Source organism: Malaclemys terrapin, chromosome 13, assembly GCF_027887155.1.
Source record: "Malaclemys terrapin pileata isolate rMalTer1 chromosome 13, rMalTer1.hap1, whole genome shotgun sequence".
Classification (NCBI taxonomy): Eukaryota; Metazoa; Chordata; order Testudines; family Emydidae; genus Malaclemys; species Malaclemys terrapin.
In genome coordinates this window covers 9596020-9618522 of record NC_071517.1, presented here as the reverse complement: position 1 = coordinate 9618522, position 22503 = coordinate 9596020, and the positions used below count along the sequence as shown (strand labels likewise).

The window sequence follows — 22503 nt, the reverse complement described above, 5'->3', positions numbered from 1 at the left end:
GTTGCTCTCTGAATGGGATACAGAGCGACTCAGAATACTTAAAGCACTGGACTATCATGGCATTTCAGAAGGTTAGCAACTGACCTTGTGCCTGTTGTGCTGAATTTCTGCAGTGCTTCCTAATTCCTGTTTCCACAGTTCAGCTGCATTCTCCATCTGTTGCCCAGCTGAGATCAGGTCATATTTTCACAGGGCATCAATAACACATGAGCACCAACAGCTTCCCCTTTCTTTCAGATGCATTTATCATCTACCGTGCCTCCGAACCCACTTCTTCATTTCTATCGCTACATATTTCACTGGCACATTTCATTAGTTCAGCTCTAATGCAGCAAAGTCTGCTTTTCCTTTGGGCTTTTCCCCCATCTGGATTGAGGCAGTGGGGGTCAATTTTGCCACTGTTTCAAGGAGCTGCATCTCCATTTGCTGTCAGGACCTGATCCAAAGCCCACTGGAGTCAATGAAAGGATTCTCATTGCCTGCAATGGGTTTTGGGTGAGGCCCTTAATGGATAGTCACTTACACCAGCAATGAATTTGGTCCATGGAGCTCAAGTGGCTTACGAAGGTTTGGCTTCCAGCAGGTTATTCGGAATGTCTCTGTGATGGGTTTCCCCCGGGGTGCCACTTGGAAGTGGGGTACCACTGAGCTTGGCTGACCCACCAGCCTGGGCTCCCTTCACACTGTACTGCTGAGGCAAGCCAGCCAGGCCCTCCCTCAGGCTTCAGACTGCACGTTACCAGCACACAGACAGGTAGGGACACACCCAGCTGTAGCTTTACACACACATACTGAGATCAGCTCTGTATGGAAAGATTCAACTAAGGAATTGCCCAGTATTCAAAGTGCATACCCCCCTCCAGAGGATAAACCCCCAAAATTGTACTGTCTTGCGCTGCACAGAGAATTGTACAGCATAAGCTCATTAAATATGCCCCCTCCCTCAATGTGGAGAGAGAGATGCAACAGCTTTTTGCCCCCCAGTTATGAATTTTGCACACTGGGTTTTAGACCAAACAAAACCAAGTTTATTAACTACAAAAGATCGATTTTAAGTTATTATAAGGGATAGCAAACAGATCAAAGCAGATTACCAAGCAAATAAAACAAACATGCAATCTAAGCTTAAAATACTAAAGAAACTGGTTACAAGTAGTAATTTCTCACCCTAAATGTTGTCTTAGGCAGATTGCAGAGATTCTTGAAGGCCGGCTGCACTTGCCTGCAGCTTAAAACTTCAGATATTTCATTCACAGGCTAGACAACCTTCCAGCCTGGACTCAGTCTTTCTCCCCTCGTTCAGTCTTTGTTTCTTAGCTGCTTACAGCAGTCATCATGGGCAGGGATCCAGTGAAAAACGGAGGAACCTAGAAGATGTCACTCCCCTGCCTTAAATAGCTTTTGCATATGGCGGGAACCTTTTGTTTCCAAACTTACTTCCCATGCCAGTCAGTGGAAAAACACTGGTATTCCCAGATGGAGTCCAGTACCAGGTGACTTAGTCACAAGACTCTGTAGCCATAACTCAGAGGTTGTTTGCAAGCGTCCCCAGGAACGCTTATAACTTCTCTGTGGGTTATAAACATCTTCTGAGACCTATTGTTCTCTCTAATGTCTCTTCCTCACAGCAAGCCATCTAGATTGATTGCATTCTGTCTGGTGGGCGTTACACACTTGTAATTGATACATAGTCAATATTCCTAACTTCAGATACAAAAATTATACATGCATTACAAATATGATAATCATATTCAGTAAATCATAACCTTTCCAGTGATATCTCACATGCCTTATCTTGCACAAAATACATCATAATTATGCCATACTCATCTCATAGCAATATCTCGATGAAGAATATGGGGGTGTAGTGTCACAGTGTCCCATTAAGGTTGAAATTAACATAGTAGTTTTCAGTTACAGAACTCCTACAAACAAGCCAACTTTGAAGTGTAAAGCCTGCTGCTACAGCTCCGAGAGAATACCGATGTTTGAATTTGAAATGCAAAGCAACCTGCTAGTTATCAGTGGTGCTATATGCCTGACCTTAGCAGGGGACAAATTCATGATACAGTCTGCAGTGACAAAAATCACATCATTTACACAGTTTCCAATGTGGGCAAAATGTCAAGGCCTCACCTGCAGATTCATCCTGATTCCTACATGTTGGCCGCCTCCGGCTCTCAAGGGTGCAAGTGCATATTGGAGATTCCAGTGGCATCCCTGGCATTTATTGCTGGGATGTGGAAGTGTGCCCAGGCCTTATGATGCCATACACAATGTGGCATTGCAAGTGCACACATGCAGTGAAGATCTGGGGACCTGGTTATATCATCCGGGCATCCTATACCTCTTCCCAGGCACCTGTGTTGAGACTTAATGCTACACTTGTTCCCCAGATTTCCATAGCTTGTGCTTTAGATCATTTATTCTTTTTCTTTCAATTGTGATTGGGGCATGTCACCAGTTTTCCCTTCTCTTGGGAACCTTCCGTCTATTCTTCCTTAATGTTCTCCAAAGATATGCGCTCTGTGTTCACCATATGATCATATGCACACACACTGTCACCCCTCAAACTCTTCTTCCCAAGACTGGGAGAGGATTGTGGAGAGTGGTGGTGGGGAACCAGAAAGGGTCACACACTGAATCTTGGGCCTTGCAGCCAAACAGCTTGGTAGAAACCCCAGATTGTCTTGAACTGGTCTTGGGTGAAATATTCGTGAGTGTTTAGTTTAGAGGAAAAAGTTGGAGGCAGTTAGAGAAAATGAGTTTAAAAAATACACCTGGCAGGATCCCTATAGCAAAACAAAGGTAGAGCTTCTGTAGACAGAATGTTAGCTGACAGCTCCACTGCTTTAGGTAGACAAACTCTAGAGAACAAGGTTATTTTCAGGTAGCAAAATCATAATCAACAGTGCATTTGATTTTCCTGCCTTGTGGCTTTTAAAGGAGGGGGAAAAAGTGAAAGGTACAAGATATTCTAATTTAATCAGATAACTTATTAACACAAATTATGTCTAAGCAGCTATTTTATCTGGCTTTGCACAGCCTGGATTCTAATCTCATCCGAATTTTGTTACTGCATTTCAAACAGCTAATGTTTTAAGTAATCTATGGGCTTTGCACCAAGAGAGAAAAAGGCCAGTCTGTTCAAATTTAAGAGAACATAATTCTGCTGTTCCCTTTTATAAATAATGCAAGAACCTTTCTAACTCCATCCCACAGTATTTACATATTTCATCTCATTTCACAGCATTTTAAGACTTGGTCACAAATACTCCAGATGCAGGAAATCCTGTCCGCATGTTCATGGAATCACCTGCAGGATAACTTGACCTTTAGTGGGAAGGTTTGTTTTCCTTTCTTGTGGCTCATAAGTGTTCTCAGTCAACATTATAGGAGTGAGACACATTCACAGATGCCTGCGGCATAGACGGTGACATTGCCAAGGTTATAATGACTTATTTCAGGTAGCATCTTGTGACTACAGCCCAGATCCTACAACTGCCGTGAGCAGATGGATTCCTGAGCCTGCACGGAACTTCACTGATGGAAGTCAAATCAGTTGCTGCCAAATCTAACAGACCTTCTTCTTAACAAAACCTCCCGTGCCCTGTTTTTAAGACAATCATTTGCGGTCCGTGGGGCTCTGGGAGTTTGTTTGTCTGGAGACAATTGCAGGATCAGGGCCTCGGTCAGAAAATCCTCGCTGAATTAAACACTGTAACCTTGATGGGTCGATATCCAATGGTGATATTTTTTCATTAAATGAAAGGAGGTCAAGAATTCTCTTTAGATCATTCTAGTCACCGGGCAAGTGAGGCTATAAGGATATGTCACAGGGTGACACTGGCCCTTTAAGTGCCACATCAGCTGACCCATATTAGGCTTAAAAAGAGGGTCAGGGTCAGGGAAAGAAAGTGAGACCCAGTGAGGGAGACTTGGCGAGTCAAGCCAGGAAGAAGGACTAGAATCCCCTGGGAGGAAAGGCAGTGAGAGCCTGAGATGAAAAGGGGAAAAAAAACCCTGGGAGTTATGGCCTGGGGGAGTTAAGAACTGCGGCGGGGCGGGGGCGGGGGTATGTTTTGCCTATGTTTGAGAAATAAAACTGCCTAAAAGACTGTGGGCCTGGTCGTGAATCCTTTGCAAGCTGGGGAGAAGCCCTGCCTCGTTACGGGGCTCTTATGATCAGGACAGGGACTGTTAAAAAGGCATCTTCAGTGTTTCCAGTTTCAAATAGGATCAGTTTTACACATGCCTCAATGGAGACTTTTCTGATTGCCACCAGCCCAGCGTCTGGTGTCTGGAAACCAAGCTATGTCCTTTCTGCTTCCTACTGTCCACCTTCACAACAACCAGCAGCAACAACAGCTCAGGGATCTGAGCCTCGCTGGCGATTTTGCTGCCTGCAAGATAGCGTATCGTTTTCCCTTGCACCGGGCTGTATTGGCTGGGCAGTGTTGACAAGAGAAAATCCTATTTGGTGATTAAAATGTGCAAATCTGACTTGGGAGATAAACAGGAGGTGGATACAGAAGGATGGTCTTGTGGCTGGGCAGTAGACACTATGTGTGGCTTAAGCTGGTAACTGAACTGCTCTGTGCTTTCAATTGCAAAGTGACGACCTATCTTTTTGTACAGGCAACGATCAGATAAATGGTACCATCCCAACCGCTGCTGGGACAAATACCTCCGGGCCCTAAGGCTGCGAGAAGAGACAGTCAGAGGGAACAAAAGTGTTACTTCATAAACCTCTCCAAAGGAAAGCTCTGAAGCCACAGGAGAGAACAAGTTCCAGAACTGAGGTCCTCTCCCCAATGTAGCTCTGCTCTGGGGAACATAAAGCAGGGGCTGTCAGAGGGACATGTCAACAATAAGAGGAGATAGTGGACTGAGAGAGCAGGTCCATCAGCTTGAGTTGTACCTGGAGGAGCTACTAATCAAGTTAGTCAGGGCAGCAGCCTTCTTTGTGGTAGGCGCTGCACAAACTCATAACAAAAAGGCAGGCATCTCTAGGTGTGACCACAAGGCAAGTAATGTTTATTGATTTATCTGGGGGCAGATAGTGAACACTTGCCTCGTATGGGTGAGCAGTTGCTCCCAGGTCTGTCCTCCTATCCTGTCTAGCTTTCTCTTAAGCTCCTTCTCCAGCTGGAGTAGGTGCTGCAGGTGTGGCATCCCCTGGGCCCGGATCTGCTTCTTAACCCCGTGTATCCCCAGTGTGGGTTTATATTCTCATCACAGGGGCCTACTGTTAGTGGCAGCTATGTTGTGCCTATGTGGCTGCCCATCCTCAGGGCGGGACTTGGAGTCTGCCTCAGCTGCTGTGTGTGGCAGCCCTGGGACTGGGGATGGTGTGAGCTCAGGGGGAACTTCTCTGACGGCCTGGTGAGTGCCTGCCCCGCTCGCTGACAGACAGGGAGACTGAATGGACCGTGGCAGGGGAGGGAGGCAGAGATAGCTCTTGGCTAGTAGATAGCTCTGAAGCATGCCTGTTGGCCAGCCTGTGAGATGCAACCAGGCCCTGGGGGTAAAGAACCCACCCATCGTCAGGACAGTTAAAGTGGGGGAGGGAGAGGAGAGAGAGTCCCTCATACCTCCCCCCAGTCTCAATATGTGCTTAAGGACTCACAGCCTCCCCTCTTTCCCCCTAGCAGGAGTTGTGCAGGGGATGCCATTCACCCTTTAGATCTTCAGTAATCTCTGTCGCCCAAGCCATGGGAGGGTGAGGCTCTGTAGCGTATATCTCGGGGAGGCAGGGAGCTGATCTGTGGGAGAACCAGCTCTGTGGCTCCCTCCTGAAGAACAGGAACTGAGCCCCGCAGTTCTGCAACAGACCCAGCAAAGAGCCTTCTTACTGCACTGTCAACACCGATCAGGGCCTGGCTTTGAGGGTGGGGGAGGAGGTTTTGTTAAATCTAGGTCAATGTCCTAGGCCATGATGCTTGCTAGCAAAAGCTGCACAACTCCAGAACACCTGTCTATTTGTATTAACATCCTGCCTCCCCCTGCAGGTCAAGGTTAAGTGCCAACGTTACAGCCACCATCTTGGCTGACATTGGGGATTGAACTGAGGATCTCCAGGGCTAAAATCACAAGCTGGCATGGTTTGTGCTAAAGAGCCCAACAGACTTGTATGTTCTGTGAATTGGGCGCACGCTCACCAGTCTGGCACCAGAAAGAGAAGGAAGAGAGCAGAAAAATTCAGCCCTAGGTTTTGTAGTCCAGGCTAGTCCATGAGCTGCAAGGATCTATCTGGCTAATAAACTCTACAGTAGAGGCCCATGTTCTCAGACAGAGGACATCAATCTTTTCCACTTTGAAACAACTGGAGAAAATGAAAGTTCTTTCCTTAGTGCTTCACTTACTTGGGTGGATGGGTGATTATCCTCCCAATACAAATTTTGTACTCGGTTGTAATAACATTTCACCTTAGCCAACACACACTACTTTATTGTGTATCTTAGCAAGACTGACTGCTCTATAGACACAAAGTGACATTTGCCACATGCTGCTTTCGGAAATGTAAGAGCAGCATGGAAGCATGCGGAGGGGTACTTACAGCAACGGAAAGGCTGTAACGAAAGAAAAGAAGAAGGAAAAAAAAACCCATCCAAACTCAGTGCATAGGAGAGGGTTCAGTGATGAAAAACAACACATACAATGAGGTATGTTACTGAGCAGAAATTAGTCACACAACTAGTGCAACCTACAATGCGTCTGGATATCTTTATAGAACATAATGCTCTGGGTCAAACAGAGGTTGATGCAGGAATCAGTGGATTAAGATCTCCGGCTTGTGCTATGCAGGAGATCAGACTAGATCATCATAATGGTTCCTTCTTGCCTTAAAATGTATGAGACTAAAGCCAAGAATTCTCAACCCCTTATTCTCAATCCCTTATTCACTGTAGTGGGGAAAACTCACAAGAGTACTTCTATGAAAAATCACTATTGTTAGTACAGGCTTCACAATCCAGCCCTGCATATGGATTTAATGTATGAGAAATCTCCCAACTAAATCCCCTCACATATAGAAAGCAGTAGCAAATAACAGAGTGGGGAATGGATGAGTCAAAAGACTCGACATGTGGAGCCTTTTGCCTCGAGGTTGCTGCCCATGTTGATACTGACCAACAGTTGTTTCCATCAGAAGGCTGATGGCTTATGTGGGTTGAGTTGTTTCGTTTCAGTGTCCACATTCCAACTCTTCCACCATAGTTGGAACCTGTTGGCATCCTTGTTGACAGCCTTCGCAGAAAAGCATGGGTGAAATCCTGGCCCCACTGAATTGAGTGGAGAAACTCCCAATGATGTCGGTGGGACCAGCATTTACATTGTGCTTAAACCTAATAAACATTTGGCCACTTTTAAGTGTGCTTAAAATTGTTCTCCCTTGTTCCTTGGCATCAGTGGGGGCGTTGTGCTAAGTGTCTCCTCAGGCTGTCTTCAGAACCATTAGACCTTGTATTGCAATTCAAGGGAGCCTCAAAAAATTGGGAAGGCAGAAGCCATTTTGGTGTTGGACTAGCCCTAGTCATTTTAACTTTTTCAACTAGATTTTCTAGCAAAGCAGGAAAAAAATGCCGCCGACATCATAGAAACTTCTTGAAAAGGGATGAACTTTTTGTTCTCTTATGCATCTATTTTAGGTAATCTATATTGTGCTAGACAAAGGTCTCACCTTTAACAAAGACATACAAAATGGCATCTATGGAATCTGTCTGTTCCATGTAGGTAGCCTACAGTTTCTGGGCCAGATCCTCAACTAGCAAGGTGAGTCTTTATCTCCATGGTGGCTTTGTAGAAGATCTTGTGTTTAAGGAATTGGACTGGGAGAAATGAGTTTCCTTCCCGCCTCTGCCACAGACTTTCTGTGTGAGGTTGATAAGACCGTTGATCTTTCTTTGCCTTAGTTTTCCCAGCTGTAAAATGGGGATGATACGACTTCACATTAATGTTTATAAAGAGCTTTGAGATGTGTCTTGGGTACCTGTAGAGTGACCCTGTCCACCCTGGATGGAAGGCCCTCTAGGAGAGCAAAGTGTTACCACTTTTCTCATTGTACTGACTTTTATCCTGACACTGAATAAAAAATTCAACATGTTGAGTGATGCCTCCTCAGCATAATTGCTTAATGACCCACAAGAATCAACATCCCATTGATTCAACGAGGGCTTGACTCAGCTTTTTCAGTACCAGTGTGTCCCTGCCAGGAGGCTGGTGCGGGAGGCTCAACTCAGTATTGCCCAGAGATGCTGGGGGATAGGGAAAACTTTCACCCGCCGACTCTGGGTCCAGGGCCAGCACAGTCTGCTCATTTCACTCGGGCACGAACAGGCTGCCTCACCCATTTGGTTAATGGCACTGAAAGGCTTCTGCCTTTTTATTTGATAGCATAACACTGTCTCCGAATAGATGGTGTGGTCGGGAACAAAAAGGATACAACGTTATGCAGCCTGGTTATTGGACTGACAGGCCCTTAACCTTTTCAAGGGTAATAAATAATGATTGTAGCCTCAACAGCCTTTTGCCGTTCCAGAGAGACTGATTAATTGCTGGCAGTGTGCTCTCAGAGGAGAAAGGGGATAGGAGACTGTTTCTCTACAAAGCTAGGCGGGAGAAGGTTTAACATGGTTGATGTACACAGCAGAGAGGAGTTGGGTTAGCTTTGGTAGCACAGTTCATTTTGATGGTACTGGCTAACTGTTCAGCTACAATCTTAGTAACACCTTCCTTTTTTCAGTCTGAAAGTAATAGGAATATGAATTGTATTCATTAAAAACTAATGCACACCGAGCCCCTCCCCCCCTCAATCATCCATCCATGAGTGTATTATGGAGCAGCGCCTAGAGGTCCCAACTTTGCAAGGCACTCTAAAAACTCACAGGAGGGGACAGTCTCTGCACCAAAGAGCTTCTAATCTAAATAGGCCCCATATAGAAACGGTGGGCAAACGGACGTGTGGCATTATCTCTTATTTTATAGTTGGGGGACTGAGGCAGAGAGAGATGAACTGACTTGTCCAAGGTCACATGGGGAGGAGGGGGTTGTTAGAATCAGGAATTGAACCAGACCCCCCGTGTCCCTGGTCAGAGCCTTTTCTATAAGATCGTCCTTATGTTAGGTGAGAGTTAGGCACATGTTGTCACTTTTCCATTTTCATGTGGTCACTGCAGAAGGAAATGCCCAGTTGTGCTCAGTTACACCAGTCAGTGTAACTTCAGAGTAGCTTATGGAAGTCAATGGCATTGCTCTGGATTTAACACCAACGTAAGTGAGAGCTGAGTTTGGCCACATGGAATTTGCATTCCCTTACTAGCCTAATGCAACTTTAATCCCACCCATCCTCTCTTTTTTGTCTGAATTCTGTATAGAAATATGTTCCGTAACTTTCCATAAGTTACAGTACAGAGAAGGAGAAAAGGGGACATTATAAATCAGGTTCCAATGAGCATCTTCCTCAATATGACAAGCCCTGAATCTGAATGTACCGTAAAAACAAACCCGTTAGGCTACAGAGTTAGCTGTTGGTGAAGCTAGGGGAAAAATACAGTGAATTAAAACAGTCTAGGACGAACATTGCACTGCACAGTACAAATGCCCTGAAATTCCACATGTCCTAATGTCCAGCAGAGTTCACCCCAGTGAGGAAATCCCAGGACAAATGGGATTTCACAGCCACAGCTCTGTACAAAAGGCCTTCCTACCACAAATTCTCCTGTTTTTACATTCCAGGGGTCAGATTTGCCTTTGGGTTAGCCTGATATTTTGTTGGTGTACTTTCATTACAATCAGTTGGAATTAGTCTGGTGTCAAACTGGAGTAAAACAATGGTGGATCAGGGCCCAGGTGTGCCCTCTGCACTAAACACAGCAGGCAGGCCAATGAACCCCAGCAGAGTGGGTGTCTTTCCACCTGTCCCACTGTATCTTTGAGATAGGCACTTGCTTTGCTCACCAGTCCCATGCTATTTACAAGAGTGATGCTATCTGTCTATCTTAGGGTTTTGTACTACCACCTGTCACCGAAGTATCTGAAAGCCTTCCACAGAATAGCAGTAGCAAAGTTCCGAGTGAATTTCCTGGGGTGTCTCGCACTTTTCTCCATCAAAACCCTGCTTGTGGACATTGCAGCAATGGGAATGTTGATTGGCTGGTGCTTTGATGGCATTCTTGGAATTGTAGCACCTCCTGGAGCAGAAAGGTGGCTAGAACTGAGTTATGTGACTGGGTTGGTATATTGGGATACCTACATTGGCCATGGGGAAATCCTGCTGGTCCCTCCAAAAATTGTTATGTTAAAATAAGAGAAATGAAAAATAAAGGTGTCTCCTATTCAGGAGAACTGGAGCCATAAGTGGAACAACATCCTCCCATCCTCAACCATCAACTGAAAACCAGATCTTGGAAAGGGAGGGTGGAATTATGTGAATTAATGCGGAGAAAAGTGCTGTCTGACAGCCCTAGAGATTCAAAACTTCTTTCTGTCTGGAGGATGTGTTCAAGTAGATGGATACCTAGGTACATCAGACATGTCTGTGTGTATTTATGCAGAGATTTTATTATAACTGCATACACAAATGTAGCCTCAGCAGATCTAAATGAACACAGCTCCATTGACTTCATTTGGATCTCTGTTGCTTTACACCAGCTGAGGACCTAGTCCAGGGCGGTTAAAGTTCTTGATGTGACTCATATGTATGTATGTGTCTATTTGTTTCTCTCTATTTTGTAAGTTTACTTGCTTTATAAATAAAATCTAAATAAAAATCTGTGAACTTTAAATACAATGTGGACCTGGAGCCTGAAACGATTTGCTTGGGGATAATTTCATTTCCTGTTAAAGCTTTGCTTCATTGTAAATGCACTTTTGTAGCCAGTCACAATGCACACACCTGGGCTTAACACATTCATACGTGATTTGATTCAGAAATGTAATTAGATGTTGTCAACAGAGTGGCAATTAAAACCATTGGATCATTGAGAGGCTTTCAGGAATAAACATATGGTGCTAGTGTTATTCAGGGACCACAATCAGATTATTGTTATTATTATATTATTATTATACTGGGCACAAGCATCCCAGCTGGTTGCAGGAATTGGTAAGTTAAAACCAAGAACACAATTTCCTGCCTTTTAGCAAGACACCCAAAAGGAAATGGAATTTGCCTAACTGACCCTGTGAGCATTTGAAATAGTGTTTACTTATATTGCAATGCTGGGGGTTTGCGGTTTGTCAGGGAAAGCCGTGCACCAGTCTTATAACCTTAAAGTCTAATGTCTGATTAGATATTTGTCTCCTGTATGCATCAGGGGGTGTACATCAGTGTAATTCCCTTGAAGTCAATGGAGCTATGCTGACTGACACCAGCTGAGGATCCAACCGCAGATTTGTACTACTTCATTGAACAAGAGGCATTACATCTGTTTAGACTCTTGATGTCATGACCCCTGCTGGCCTAGTTGCGTCTGATTACATCGCTTTAAATATATCCAGAAACAGGGCCTGCAGAATAGGTTTGATGCTCCATTTTCTGTAACGTCTATGACATTCTCTGACTGTGACCCAGTTGTTTTCTTCTGTTGATGGTAGTTTGTATTTAATAAGTCTCAGGAAGGAATTCTAACCAATCTCCTACTTTATTAAAGCTGTATTTCTGTTGAAAGTAGGCATATGTTTTGTGGCGATAGGGTCAGATCCTTAGCTGGTGTAAGTTGACTTCCAGTGTTGCCAGCTCTAGTGATTTTATTGTGAATCTCACAGTAGTTGGTCGTTTTCTTAAAGGCTCACTCCCAGAGTCTCATTGCTTTGTGCAAATCTTGGCTTCCATTAAAAAATGTTTTTAGTTCTCGTGGTTGTGGGAGAAAGCGTGACAACATAAACCAAAACCCCGATGTTAAAAAAAAAAACCCTCAAAATTGATTGGCTTAAAAATCACGAGAGTTCTCAAAAACAATCTCCTTATTCTGGGGGACCTGACTTGTGAGTTCTGACCAGGTAGGGGTTGGCATAGTGCACTGCAGTGGTGCTGCACTGACTGACACCAGCTGAGGATCTGGCCTACGGGCTGAGCAATGGAACATGTGTTAGTAGAAATGATATGGGAAGCACGAGGTAAAAGTTTCCAAGACGTCTCTTGAGATACTCATTGATAGGGATGCAGTCATAGCTGACAAGTCTCAGCAAACCGGTGGAGCAATGAAAAGGCTGTTCTCTGAGTCCAGAGTATAGATAATGTGATAATGGCATGCCCTGGGGCTATCTTTGCTCTCGAAGGAGTCTCCGCTGTCTTTGGGAGGCTCACTGGTTCATAAATGCTAGCTTCTCCATCACTCCACTGAAAATGGAATGGTGCTGAAACAGAATGGGCTAATTTGGCACAGGCCATCAGCAAGGGCAGCCCTTTGAAGTCATCTTCACAGGGGATTGTACATTCACATGTACTTTGTACTTTGAGTGACACCCCACACATTCAAACTTCTGCCTGCCCAACCTCTAAAACACAGCCATGTTTTAAAATGCTTTGGACATGGAGCAGAATTTCTCAGCTAGCCGGAAGCTACCATGCTCCAGATCCCATGCTGGGTGAAGAAAGGAGAAGAAGGGAGTTGCAGCTTTCCTGCTATTTAATTGGTTGGAACCTAGGCCATTCACTAAAGAGACTAGATAACTTGCCCATGGTCATGCAGGACATCTGTGGCATAACAGAGCCCAGGTCTGCTGACTCCCATTCTTTGCCTCAAGCAAAAGACCCTTCTTGCCATCAGAGATTAAGATAAAGGATAAAAATTTTAAAAGTACTGAAGTCCCCAAGCCTCTTTTGCAAATGAGACGTATGCTCCTAAGTCAGTACAGTGCTTTACTCTTTATCTACATCTACCTCTTGCCACAGTGCTATATACACAATTATACATTGACTGTCCTGCTGGTCAGGCCTGCAGTGTGTAGCATTCTATTTCCTTTGCCTGCAGGTGCATGATGGGTTTATATCTTGCTGGATCTATGCTAACAAAGTACCTGGTAATGTAAAGGCATTCTGTTGCTTGCATTCCTCATGGTGCCCCCCCTTTCTTTCATAGATAACACTTAGTCTCACTGGCTGTGAAGGAGTCATGGCAAAGCTGTAAATTATGTCAGTTTGGGGACGTAACATTCCATCGTATCAGACAGCTTCATGCCATTCAGCAATAAATTTGATCTGATTATGTCAGCATAATGCATATGGCTTCCTTCGACAAGCCAATCTGTGACAAGCTTGTTAGATCAGAGATGTGTGCGTGATGCCAATTACAGAGGGACGGATGTGTCTCCAACTCGACAGTATGTAGCCATAGGAGGTTGAACAAAATATTGCCTCTTGTTATTATGTTGTGCACGGATTCTACTTGAGCTCTTATTTATGTGTCTCATGCACCAAGAGCTGTATTTCATGCACGTATGATATGTGATTTCCATGAACAACTACACGTAAACCCCCATCCCCAGCTAGAGCCACTGTACATCCTGGGCCAGCCACACAGGATTTGTTCTTTGACTTGGATGGATATATAATCTGAGCAGCCAGCTATGTAGTAACCAGCAGTTCTGGGGGGAAGAGGTCCCACAGCTCTTAGAATGTACAACGCGAGTCATATCTTTCAACGGTCCAGAATAAAACATGAGGAGAGAGATCACAGGTGGGAATGGATGATACCTGAAATCTGTATCTGAAGAGAGATCAAAGTCACGCATCAGGGGTTTGAGTAAAACCACTCAAGCAGAGATTGGGAAGGAATGCTGTTTTCCACCTCAATTTACTGCCATCCCACACACACTGGAGAGTTACTGCATTGGTGGCTCTGTCCCCATAATTCACTAGCATACGCAATCAGAATACAGAGAAATTAGGTCACCGGGAAAGTTTACTTCCACGCATTTATTTGGGTTCCTTGGAGTTTCCTATTGGGCCTTGTTTGTAAGTAACATTCATTTTGACTTCGTTTTAACCTTATTGCTCTTTGTTTAATTAGTTGCTTTCTGAATGCTACTATTACTTAGCTCTTGGATTGTGTTTTCTATCCCTTGATCTCAAAGTGTGTACGTATCATTACGATTTCCATTTGACAGGGTAACCAACGCACAGGGAGAGTAAATGAGTTCACATGGCAAGTCTGAGCTGGACTTCTGAGTGCCAGTTGGGCAGCCTGTCCGTTAGCCCATGCAATCTTTGTTTTTCTATAGCACTTTTTATCTGGTAATCTCAGAGCAGTTCATACACCTCAGTTAGTTAATCCCTGCACCATCCCATTGAGGTAGGAGATTATTATTATGTATCCCCATTTTACAGGGGGGCAAACTGAGGCATGAAAAGGTTAGTGAGGTTACACAGAGATCATCCACTGGGACCAGCATCCAGGAGTCCTGAATCCCAGAGAGCAGCTGTAATCACAAGACTACTCTGCCTTCTGTGATGTAATATCAAAGAGGTTTGTGTAAGGATGAATTCCTCTAACAGCATCTCCCTTGATGTGTGCTGTCCATGGTTCTGCCCAAATGCTGCATTTTGCCACCAGACTGACAGCTCTGCAAAGGGTTTCACAATAAGAGAACTTCTGTAAGATTTCTCCCTAAACACACTGCATGCTGCAGAATTCATCCTACAGCTCTTTACCTGCCATATCTGCATGAGGGGAGCTGCAGGTGATTTTTTTAAAAAGAGGGAGGGGGAAGAGAAGGATTTAGCCTATGGATCAAATTGTTCCATTCTCCCCTAGTCAACACCAAGCATTTTGCACCATGAATAGATTCTTAAATCCACATTGCTGTTTTCCCAGATTCATTCATGGTTGATCCATTTGACCTTATCAAAATAATGTCTCCAACCCATAGGAAAATACTCTTACCCCAATTAAGTCATTATTTTATACAGTAATAAGCAATTCTATGGCATGCATCACCACAGTATCTTATGTACCTTTTCTCCATAAGCCAGCAGGAAGTTCTGATTTTTGTTCCCCGTTCTGCAACAGATTTGTGGTGAAACTGTGGGCAAGTCACTTAACCTGTCTGTGCCTCATGTTCACCATCTACAGAATGAGGATAATGCTTTGTAAAGCACTTGGCGACTGGGGATTGTATGTGTGCTAAGTATTGTTATAGCAAATATGCAGCAGATATAGAGTTTTGAGGGGGGTGGGTTTAAAGATTTTAAATAATGCATGTAAAAGTGTTTATATATTTGATTTCAAGTATCAGGGGGTAGCCGTGTTAGTCTGTATCTACAAAAACAACAACAACAAGGAGTCTGGTGGCACCTTAAAGACTAACAGATTTATTTGGGCATAAGCTTTCGTGAGTAAAAACCTCACTTCTTCAGATGCATAGAGTGAAAGTTACAGATGCAGGCATTATATATATATAACTTTCACTCTATGCATCCGAAGAAGTGAGGTTTTTACTCACGAAAGCTTATGCCCAAATAAATCTGTTAGTCTTTAAGGTGCCACCAGACTCCTTGTTGTTTTTATATATTTGATATAATTGCAGGGTTTCTTTAAATGCAATTAACTGGGAATGTATGGCTTGTATCGATACAGTACGCAGATCAGGTCTAACAAAGGTATCATTACCACATTTTTACTCAAGTGTGTTTAAAACAGTACAAAACCTGTTCATCTAACTGTCTATCTAACATCCAACTTAATCTGTCAACCCAAGAAATTTAGCACGATTCAGGGTAGTATCTAAGGCTCTGAGTCAGCAAAGTTCTTAGGCACCTGCTTAAAATTAAACAAGTGCTTTTGCACTTCACGGAACCAGGGCCTAGGTATGCACCATTGCTGAGTCTTCAGGCTGATTGGAAGTGCAAACTGAATGCCAGGGCATAAGCCTGAGTTCTCGGGAGCGGAAAGGGGCGATTCATCAAAGTTTTACCTATTGCTTATCTAAGCACCTTAATTAGATTTCATTGGTCTAAATAAGACCTTATGGGAGGAACCCATCACATTTATTACAAGGATGCTGAGTGGCAAAATCATCTCGAGCTGCCAGCTGGTGTTTCGGCTCTGGCTGCTCCATCTGGGTCCCAGTTGGATGTGTGGTTCATGAGAACATTGCCCCGTACGCACACTTCCACGGGCTACTTCTTCCATATGTTTGACTCTGCTGTTCCAGTGGTCCTTGGAAACTGGCAACATGTGATATAAGCACCCCAGCATTATGATTTCAAAACCCATATTTTGTGTATAGGATACACTGGCAAACTGGACAGCCCCAGCAGGGGACTGAAATGCTGAGACCCTCCTGGTTTTGCAGCACTGCCAGGCTTTCATTAGGATGGCGAATATTCCCAGTGATCATAACCCATCTAAACCAAATGGCCTGGGTGTACTGGATGGATAGAATAGAAGTGAGGAGGTTTCATGGTCAGACATTAGTGCACTCTCCAGAGGGCTTTAAGCATTCAGTAGGGTTTCACTAGCACGTGAGAAACCAGAAAATTGAGAAACTGGATCACCGGGATTCATTCATTTGTTGTGTATATTTTCAGCTGGGCTTTGATTGCTGTTCAGACTAGCATGTTTAAGCTTGCATTCCGTCCTTCCGAATATTGTAATATCCTGCATTCCTGCTCTCATTCCTCCTTACAATCTTATCATAAATCTTAATATAATATATAGTATATATTGATGTAATAATTGGTCATGTTTATATTGTAGTAGCACCTAGAGGATCAGACCAAACCCAGACCCGCATTGTATTAGCCACTATGTGCCTGCACATAGTGAGAGACAGCCCTTGCCCCAAAGAGTTTACAGTCTAAATAGACAAGACAGGCAAAGGGTAAACAGGCACAGAGAGGTGAAGTGACTTTTGCCTACAGTCACAAACCAGGTCAGTGGCAGAGCCAAGAATAGAATAGAAGGGTCCTCTGACTTCCACTCCAATGCCCTATCCACTGGACAACACTGCCTCTGCCTTTGGTCCATAGGTGCTAGAACTAAGGGCATGCCACGCCCCCTGGCTTGAAGTGATTTCCATCATATACAGAGTTTACAGTTTGGTTCAATGGCTCTCAGCACCCCCACTATACAAATTGTTCCAACACCCCTGCTTTGCTCTCTTCCCCTCCCCCCGCACTTAACTGCTTCTTTGCTTTCTTTTCCCACTCTTGGTTTTGTGCCTTCTCTCGATCCACCGTGTAGATTCACCAAATTCCCTCCCTCTTCTTCTGCAAATCTCTCCTGAAAAATCCTACAACTTTTCCTCAATGTGAAATATCTCCCTCAATATAAATGCAAATTTACTGCAAGATGCCCCGTGTGATCCCCTTTGGTGAGTGATAATTTACATCAGAAATGCTAAACCACGAAACTGAGATTATAGAAAATAATACTGCACTAAACAAATTAATCTCATGTCATATTAAGCTTCTTTCACTTTTAATGTTCTTGGGTCTCTCATATACAGTCTCTCCTATATTTTATGCCATGGAAAGTTACAAAGTTTTGGTTTTATATCTACGTAGATAAGTATTTTTACCTTGTGTTGATTTCAGATGTATACTGCAGATATTTTTGAAACCGGTGTTTTCTCCATAAGAGCTTCACCAGGATAGAAGCAACACATAGTAAACTTTGTATATTCTTTTCTAGGTGGAAAAATTGGCTAAATACTTGGACCCAAATGACCTGGGAAGAATCAACTTCAAGGATTTCTGTCATGGAGTTTTTGCTATTAAAGGTAAGTAATGCCACTTTTATAAAAATTATAGAATTATAAAATATAATATAAAAGTTTAACTAAAGCATGTTTTCTTAGGGCATGGGGCATCAGAAGATTTGATACTCACTAGGATAGATGCTGGTGAATTGTACTTTGCTCTTCTGTCTCACTGAAGTATAATCAATAAGACGCTGATTCTGCAAAGCATTAGGCACATGCTTAACTTAAAGCATGTGACTAGTCCCATTAAAGTCAACCAGACTGCTCACATCAAATTAAGTATGTGCATGAGTCTTTGTAAGACTGGGATCTTATTTCTTTAAACCACCTGCATATTTAGACAGGACACGGGATAAGGGGCTTGGTCTAAACATGAATGAATACACACGTGTAAAACTTTGACTATACCTGAAAAGCATCAGGTTATCAAGGTCACTGGGAATTTTCCCTTCCATCTATACTGGGTTAATAACCGTTACTCATGAATAGACTTTTCCTATACAGTTTCTCCGGTGTAAAAGACATGTTCTCAACTAACATCTATAGGTATTTATATTTGAATTATATTTGAGTTCTCTACATTCCACAGACAGTTTTCTCAGGCAAAAGAGCTGTGGAGGCTTTGGTTTAAAATTCATAGATCTGTGTGAAAGCAGTGAACAGTTTTCTATGAAATTTTACAGAATGTTTGATGCTATTTGGGATGATTTTCTGCTAATCCATAAAAAAAATGAACAGAAAATCTGCAAAAATTCAAAATCTGCAAAAATAGAAATTTCTTAGGTTGAACTTTGAATTCCAGAGCCACCTTTTTGTTCAAAGTGATCCCATTGTTATAATGAAAACGGAGTCATTTTTAGCACACACAAAAAATTGGTTTTGCGGGGAGCTGGTATTTTGTTTTGTGGTTTTGTTTGTTTAAGTAAAATGGGCTCATTTGAGCATTCAGAGCAACACAGAAAAAGGAGAAATCACGTTTTGCCTATTTTTTCTCTTCGTTGTGATGTGAATCTCTGTTAAAAACTCTATGTCTTGTCTTCGGAACTATCTTCATTACTCCGATCACATGGAATGCCAGCTGTAGTATAGGGCTCCTCCTATTTTGGGGGCGTCCCGGGTGCAGCTTAAAATTCTGTTGATTTAGGAGCGTGCAAAAGGGATACAGCGGGGAGGAAAATGTCCATTGTCTTGACCTGCCCATTATCTTTCACATATGGATCCTTGGCATTACCATCAGCCCTGAAGTGCTGTTGCTTATCTGGGCCTTTTTTATTATGCCTATGATACATCTGAGCAATAGGGAGGTTTGCATTACTGATCTGCAATGGGGATCACTACCTCACATCTTCATTAAGGGCCAGCTGTACGAAATGTCCCTGTTAAAAAGAGAGCTGCTTTTGATTTACCTCATTAGTTCTCCATGTACTTAGGAGAACATAGGGTACCATGCACGCCCCTATATAGCTACTGCCCTTCATTTCATTAATAAAGAAAAAGATATTGCAGATATGACTGGTGACTAGGAAAAGTGGCTATGCTAAGTGCAGTAATTCCATGTAGACTTGAACGGAAAGTTCCTTTCCTTAGCACACCTTTAAAAAACAAATGCTCTACAATGTTTTTGCATAAAGTGTTCCCTTTACTCCAAAATCCATCAGGGGTCAAATCCTTCGTATCTAACAGAAGTGTTACCCTGATCTGAAAGTCATTTGAGTGCTCAATACACAAAATCAATCAAGAGCTGAGTAGTTTGAGTATTCAGGAGTATTCCCTCAATGTCCAGTAATAATGATTGCTCAGCCCTTTGAGTCGCTCTGAAATAACATTGGAATCTAGTCCTCTGGTCTTTTAATTGATCTTAGCATTTGAACTCAGTGGCAGATTATTATTAATAATAATATCTAGCTCTGATCATCCATAGATCTCAAAGCACTTTACAAAGGAGCAAAATATCCCATTTTATAGATAGGGAAATCGAGGCAAAGTGATTTACCCAAGGTCATCCAGCAGGACAGTGGCTGAGCTGGGACTACAACCCAGATCTCCTGAATTCTGATCCAGTGATGGAACCACTACGCCACACTGCCTTCTTGTTCACATACTTTTAATACTTCGAGCCAGATTCTCATTGCCTCACTGACAATGAGTGCATACTTTACTATGCAGGTAGAATTGATTTCAGCAGGCCTAATCCCAGGGAACATTATTACTGGCTGTGATAAAAATTCAGGGCCTGATCTTGTAAAGATTTATGCAGATGCGCCACCTTATGCAAATGCTCCACATTACACAAGGAAAAGTTCCTTTGAAATCAATGACAGGTTTCAGAGGAGCAGCTGTGTTAGTCTGTATCCGCAAAAAGAAGAACAGGAGTACTTGTGGCACCTTAGAGACTAACACATTTATTAGAGCATAAGCTTTCGTGGAAGAAGTGGGCTGTAGTCCACGAAAGCTTATGCTCTAATAAATTTGTTAGTCTCTAAGGTGCCACAAGTCCTCCTGTTCTTCTTTTTGAAATCAATAGGACTATTCACATGCCCAAAGCCAAACATGTGCATAAATCTCTATGGGATCAGGGCCTTGCAAAAAACGGGCCAAATACACATTTGGGATAACTGAGTCCTACTCTGCTGAAATCAGTGGTGCAACAGCTGTTTACACCTGATCAGAGTTTAGCTCAGTGTGGGTCATAAAACAACATGGCTGTGCTGGGTTTACTTCCTTTATTATTTTCAACAGCATTAGCCTCGTTCAGGGAATATGACTGGTTAGTTAACTTTTGATTCTGGTGTTGCCTGGCAATGGAGCAGAAATGATACATCTGCATTCAGAGGGGCTGTAGCTTTTAATATTATTTCCTGGCAAAAAAAAGTTGTGGATTGAAAAAAAAAAACCCGGAAGGAAGCACTGAGTAATGTTTTAGGTGCAGGGATAGGTATTGGGGCCTGAGATTTCTAGACCCAGTTCTGCTCCTGGCTTGCTGTTAGGTCCTAGGGTGAGCTGGAGCTGCTCTGGGTCTCAGGTTCCCTACTTGTAAAATTAAGATAATTCTACTTTTCTCAAGGATGCTGCAGGGTTTAGTCAATTCATATTTGTAAAGCACGGTGAGCCCTTTGGATGGAAAGTGCCACAGCTATGAAAGGGGTAATTATATGATGTGCATGACAGGGCTCTTGGTAGCTAGAAAGGAATCAAATGCATGCCATCAAGCCCATCTCCTTTCCAGGGAAGGATAGAGTCCTCTGCTAAAAGGCAGAAACTATTAAGCTTTTGAGCTTAGCCAAAGGGCAAAGCAAAATCAACACGGAGACAGCTCAACATCTTCACTGCTGATCAGCCTATCAGGTTCTTAGGGCAAAACATTCCACCTGTGCTTCTCTGTGCACCTGGTCGGGCCTTACTGAAGCACCAGTGTTCTGGCATGGCCCAGACACAGGGTGACTCTCAGACGGATCTCATCTCAGCGTGATTCCAGGAGGTGCCTATGGAGACTCTCTTACAATGAGACTATTATGAAGCCAGTAGGAGGCGAGAGTGCAGCGCCACAATGGTTTTATTTTAAAGTTCATGGCAGCAAAGGACAGCGGTGTAACGATATGAGATTGCACTGGGAAAATGCTCTCGATTAAGCCTGGGGAGACACCTTTAGAGTGCATCTACAAGGTGACTTGACATGGGGAACATTTATGTCAATAGAAACCTAGGGAAACCCATTAGGGAAGCTAGTACAAGAGCACAATAAGAACCTAAGAGATGAAGTTGTCTAGTGATTGCTCCAGTGGATTGGATTCCTGGGTTCTAGCTGAAGGCTAGGACACAATCTTTGTCTTGAATGGGTTACAGGCTAAACCCCCAGTCCTGCACATGTGCTTAACGTAGTGTTTCCATTGAATGTAGCGCATGTAACACAAGGAGGTCTTGATCCAGGGCTAGGGCTCCTAGGTGCTGCAGTAATACAAATAATAATAATAATAACAATGTGCTTAAAGGTAAGCACAGCCGCAAGTTTTTTTGCAAGATTGGGGCCTAAGGCTTCAAAGGATTCATGAGGCATCTCTTGCGGATTGGATACCTAATTGTATTAATGGGGATCTGTATATGTATTTATCCACACACACCAAGGCCAGCGCTTCCACTGGGTGACTCTAGGTGGCAGGATTTGGGGGGCGGCATTTTGCCGTCCTCGGCGGAAATTCGGAGGCAGGGGGGTCCTTCCGCTCCGGGTCTTCGGCGGAAATTCGGCAGCGGGTCCTTCACTCGCTCCAGGACCCGCCACCGAAGTGCCCTGAAGACGTGGAGCAGAAGGACCCCCGCCGCCAAATGCTCAGAGGAGGAGCGCTACCACCTAGGGCAGCAAAAACCCTGGCGCCGCTCCTGACACACACGCACAGGTTATATTATAAACCACCAATAACGCCAACATTTTCCTGAATTATGTAAGTCCTTATAGCAAATGCTATGAAATCAGTATCAAGGATATATACTTGAAAGACCTTTCTCAAATCAAAGAGTATTTATAGCTATTTTAATAAAAGACATCCCATTATGTATATACTTTACTGCAACTCTTAATAAGGAACTAGATCCATCACTTGCCTCACCCGATGAAGGTTTTATTGGTCTTCAGCCAGCAGAGACATTTTTCTTTCTTTAAAACAAATTGCTCTTATTAAAGTTGAGAAAATGTATGCTCACCTTCCAAAAATCACGACTCCACCATGTTGTTATCTCTCATTTTTCAACAGAGCTTCGTGTCCCAAGAATAGCAGTGGTCTCATTATCAGACAAAAACGATCAATC

At 43.4% G+C, this 22503-nt stretch overlaps 1 protein-coding gene across 1 annotated transcript in view; it reads left to right on the top strand.

The window, feature by feature from the left end:
- RAB11FIP4 (RAB11 family interacting protein 4) overlaps positions 1-22503 on the top strand; it is a 211142-nt gene that overhangs the window by 56816 nt on the left and 131823 nt on the right. Inside the window, exon 2 of the mRNA XM_054048097.1 lies at positions 17634-17721. Within this exon, the coding sequence (XP_053904072.1) occupies positions 17634-17721 (88 nt within the window). The remainder of the gene's footprint in view (positions 1-17633; positions 17722-22503) is intronic.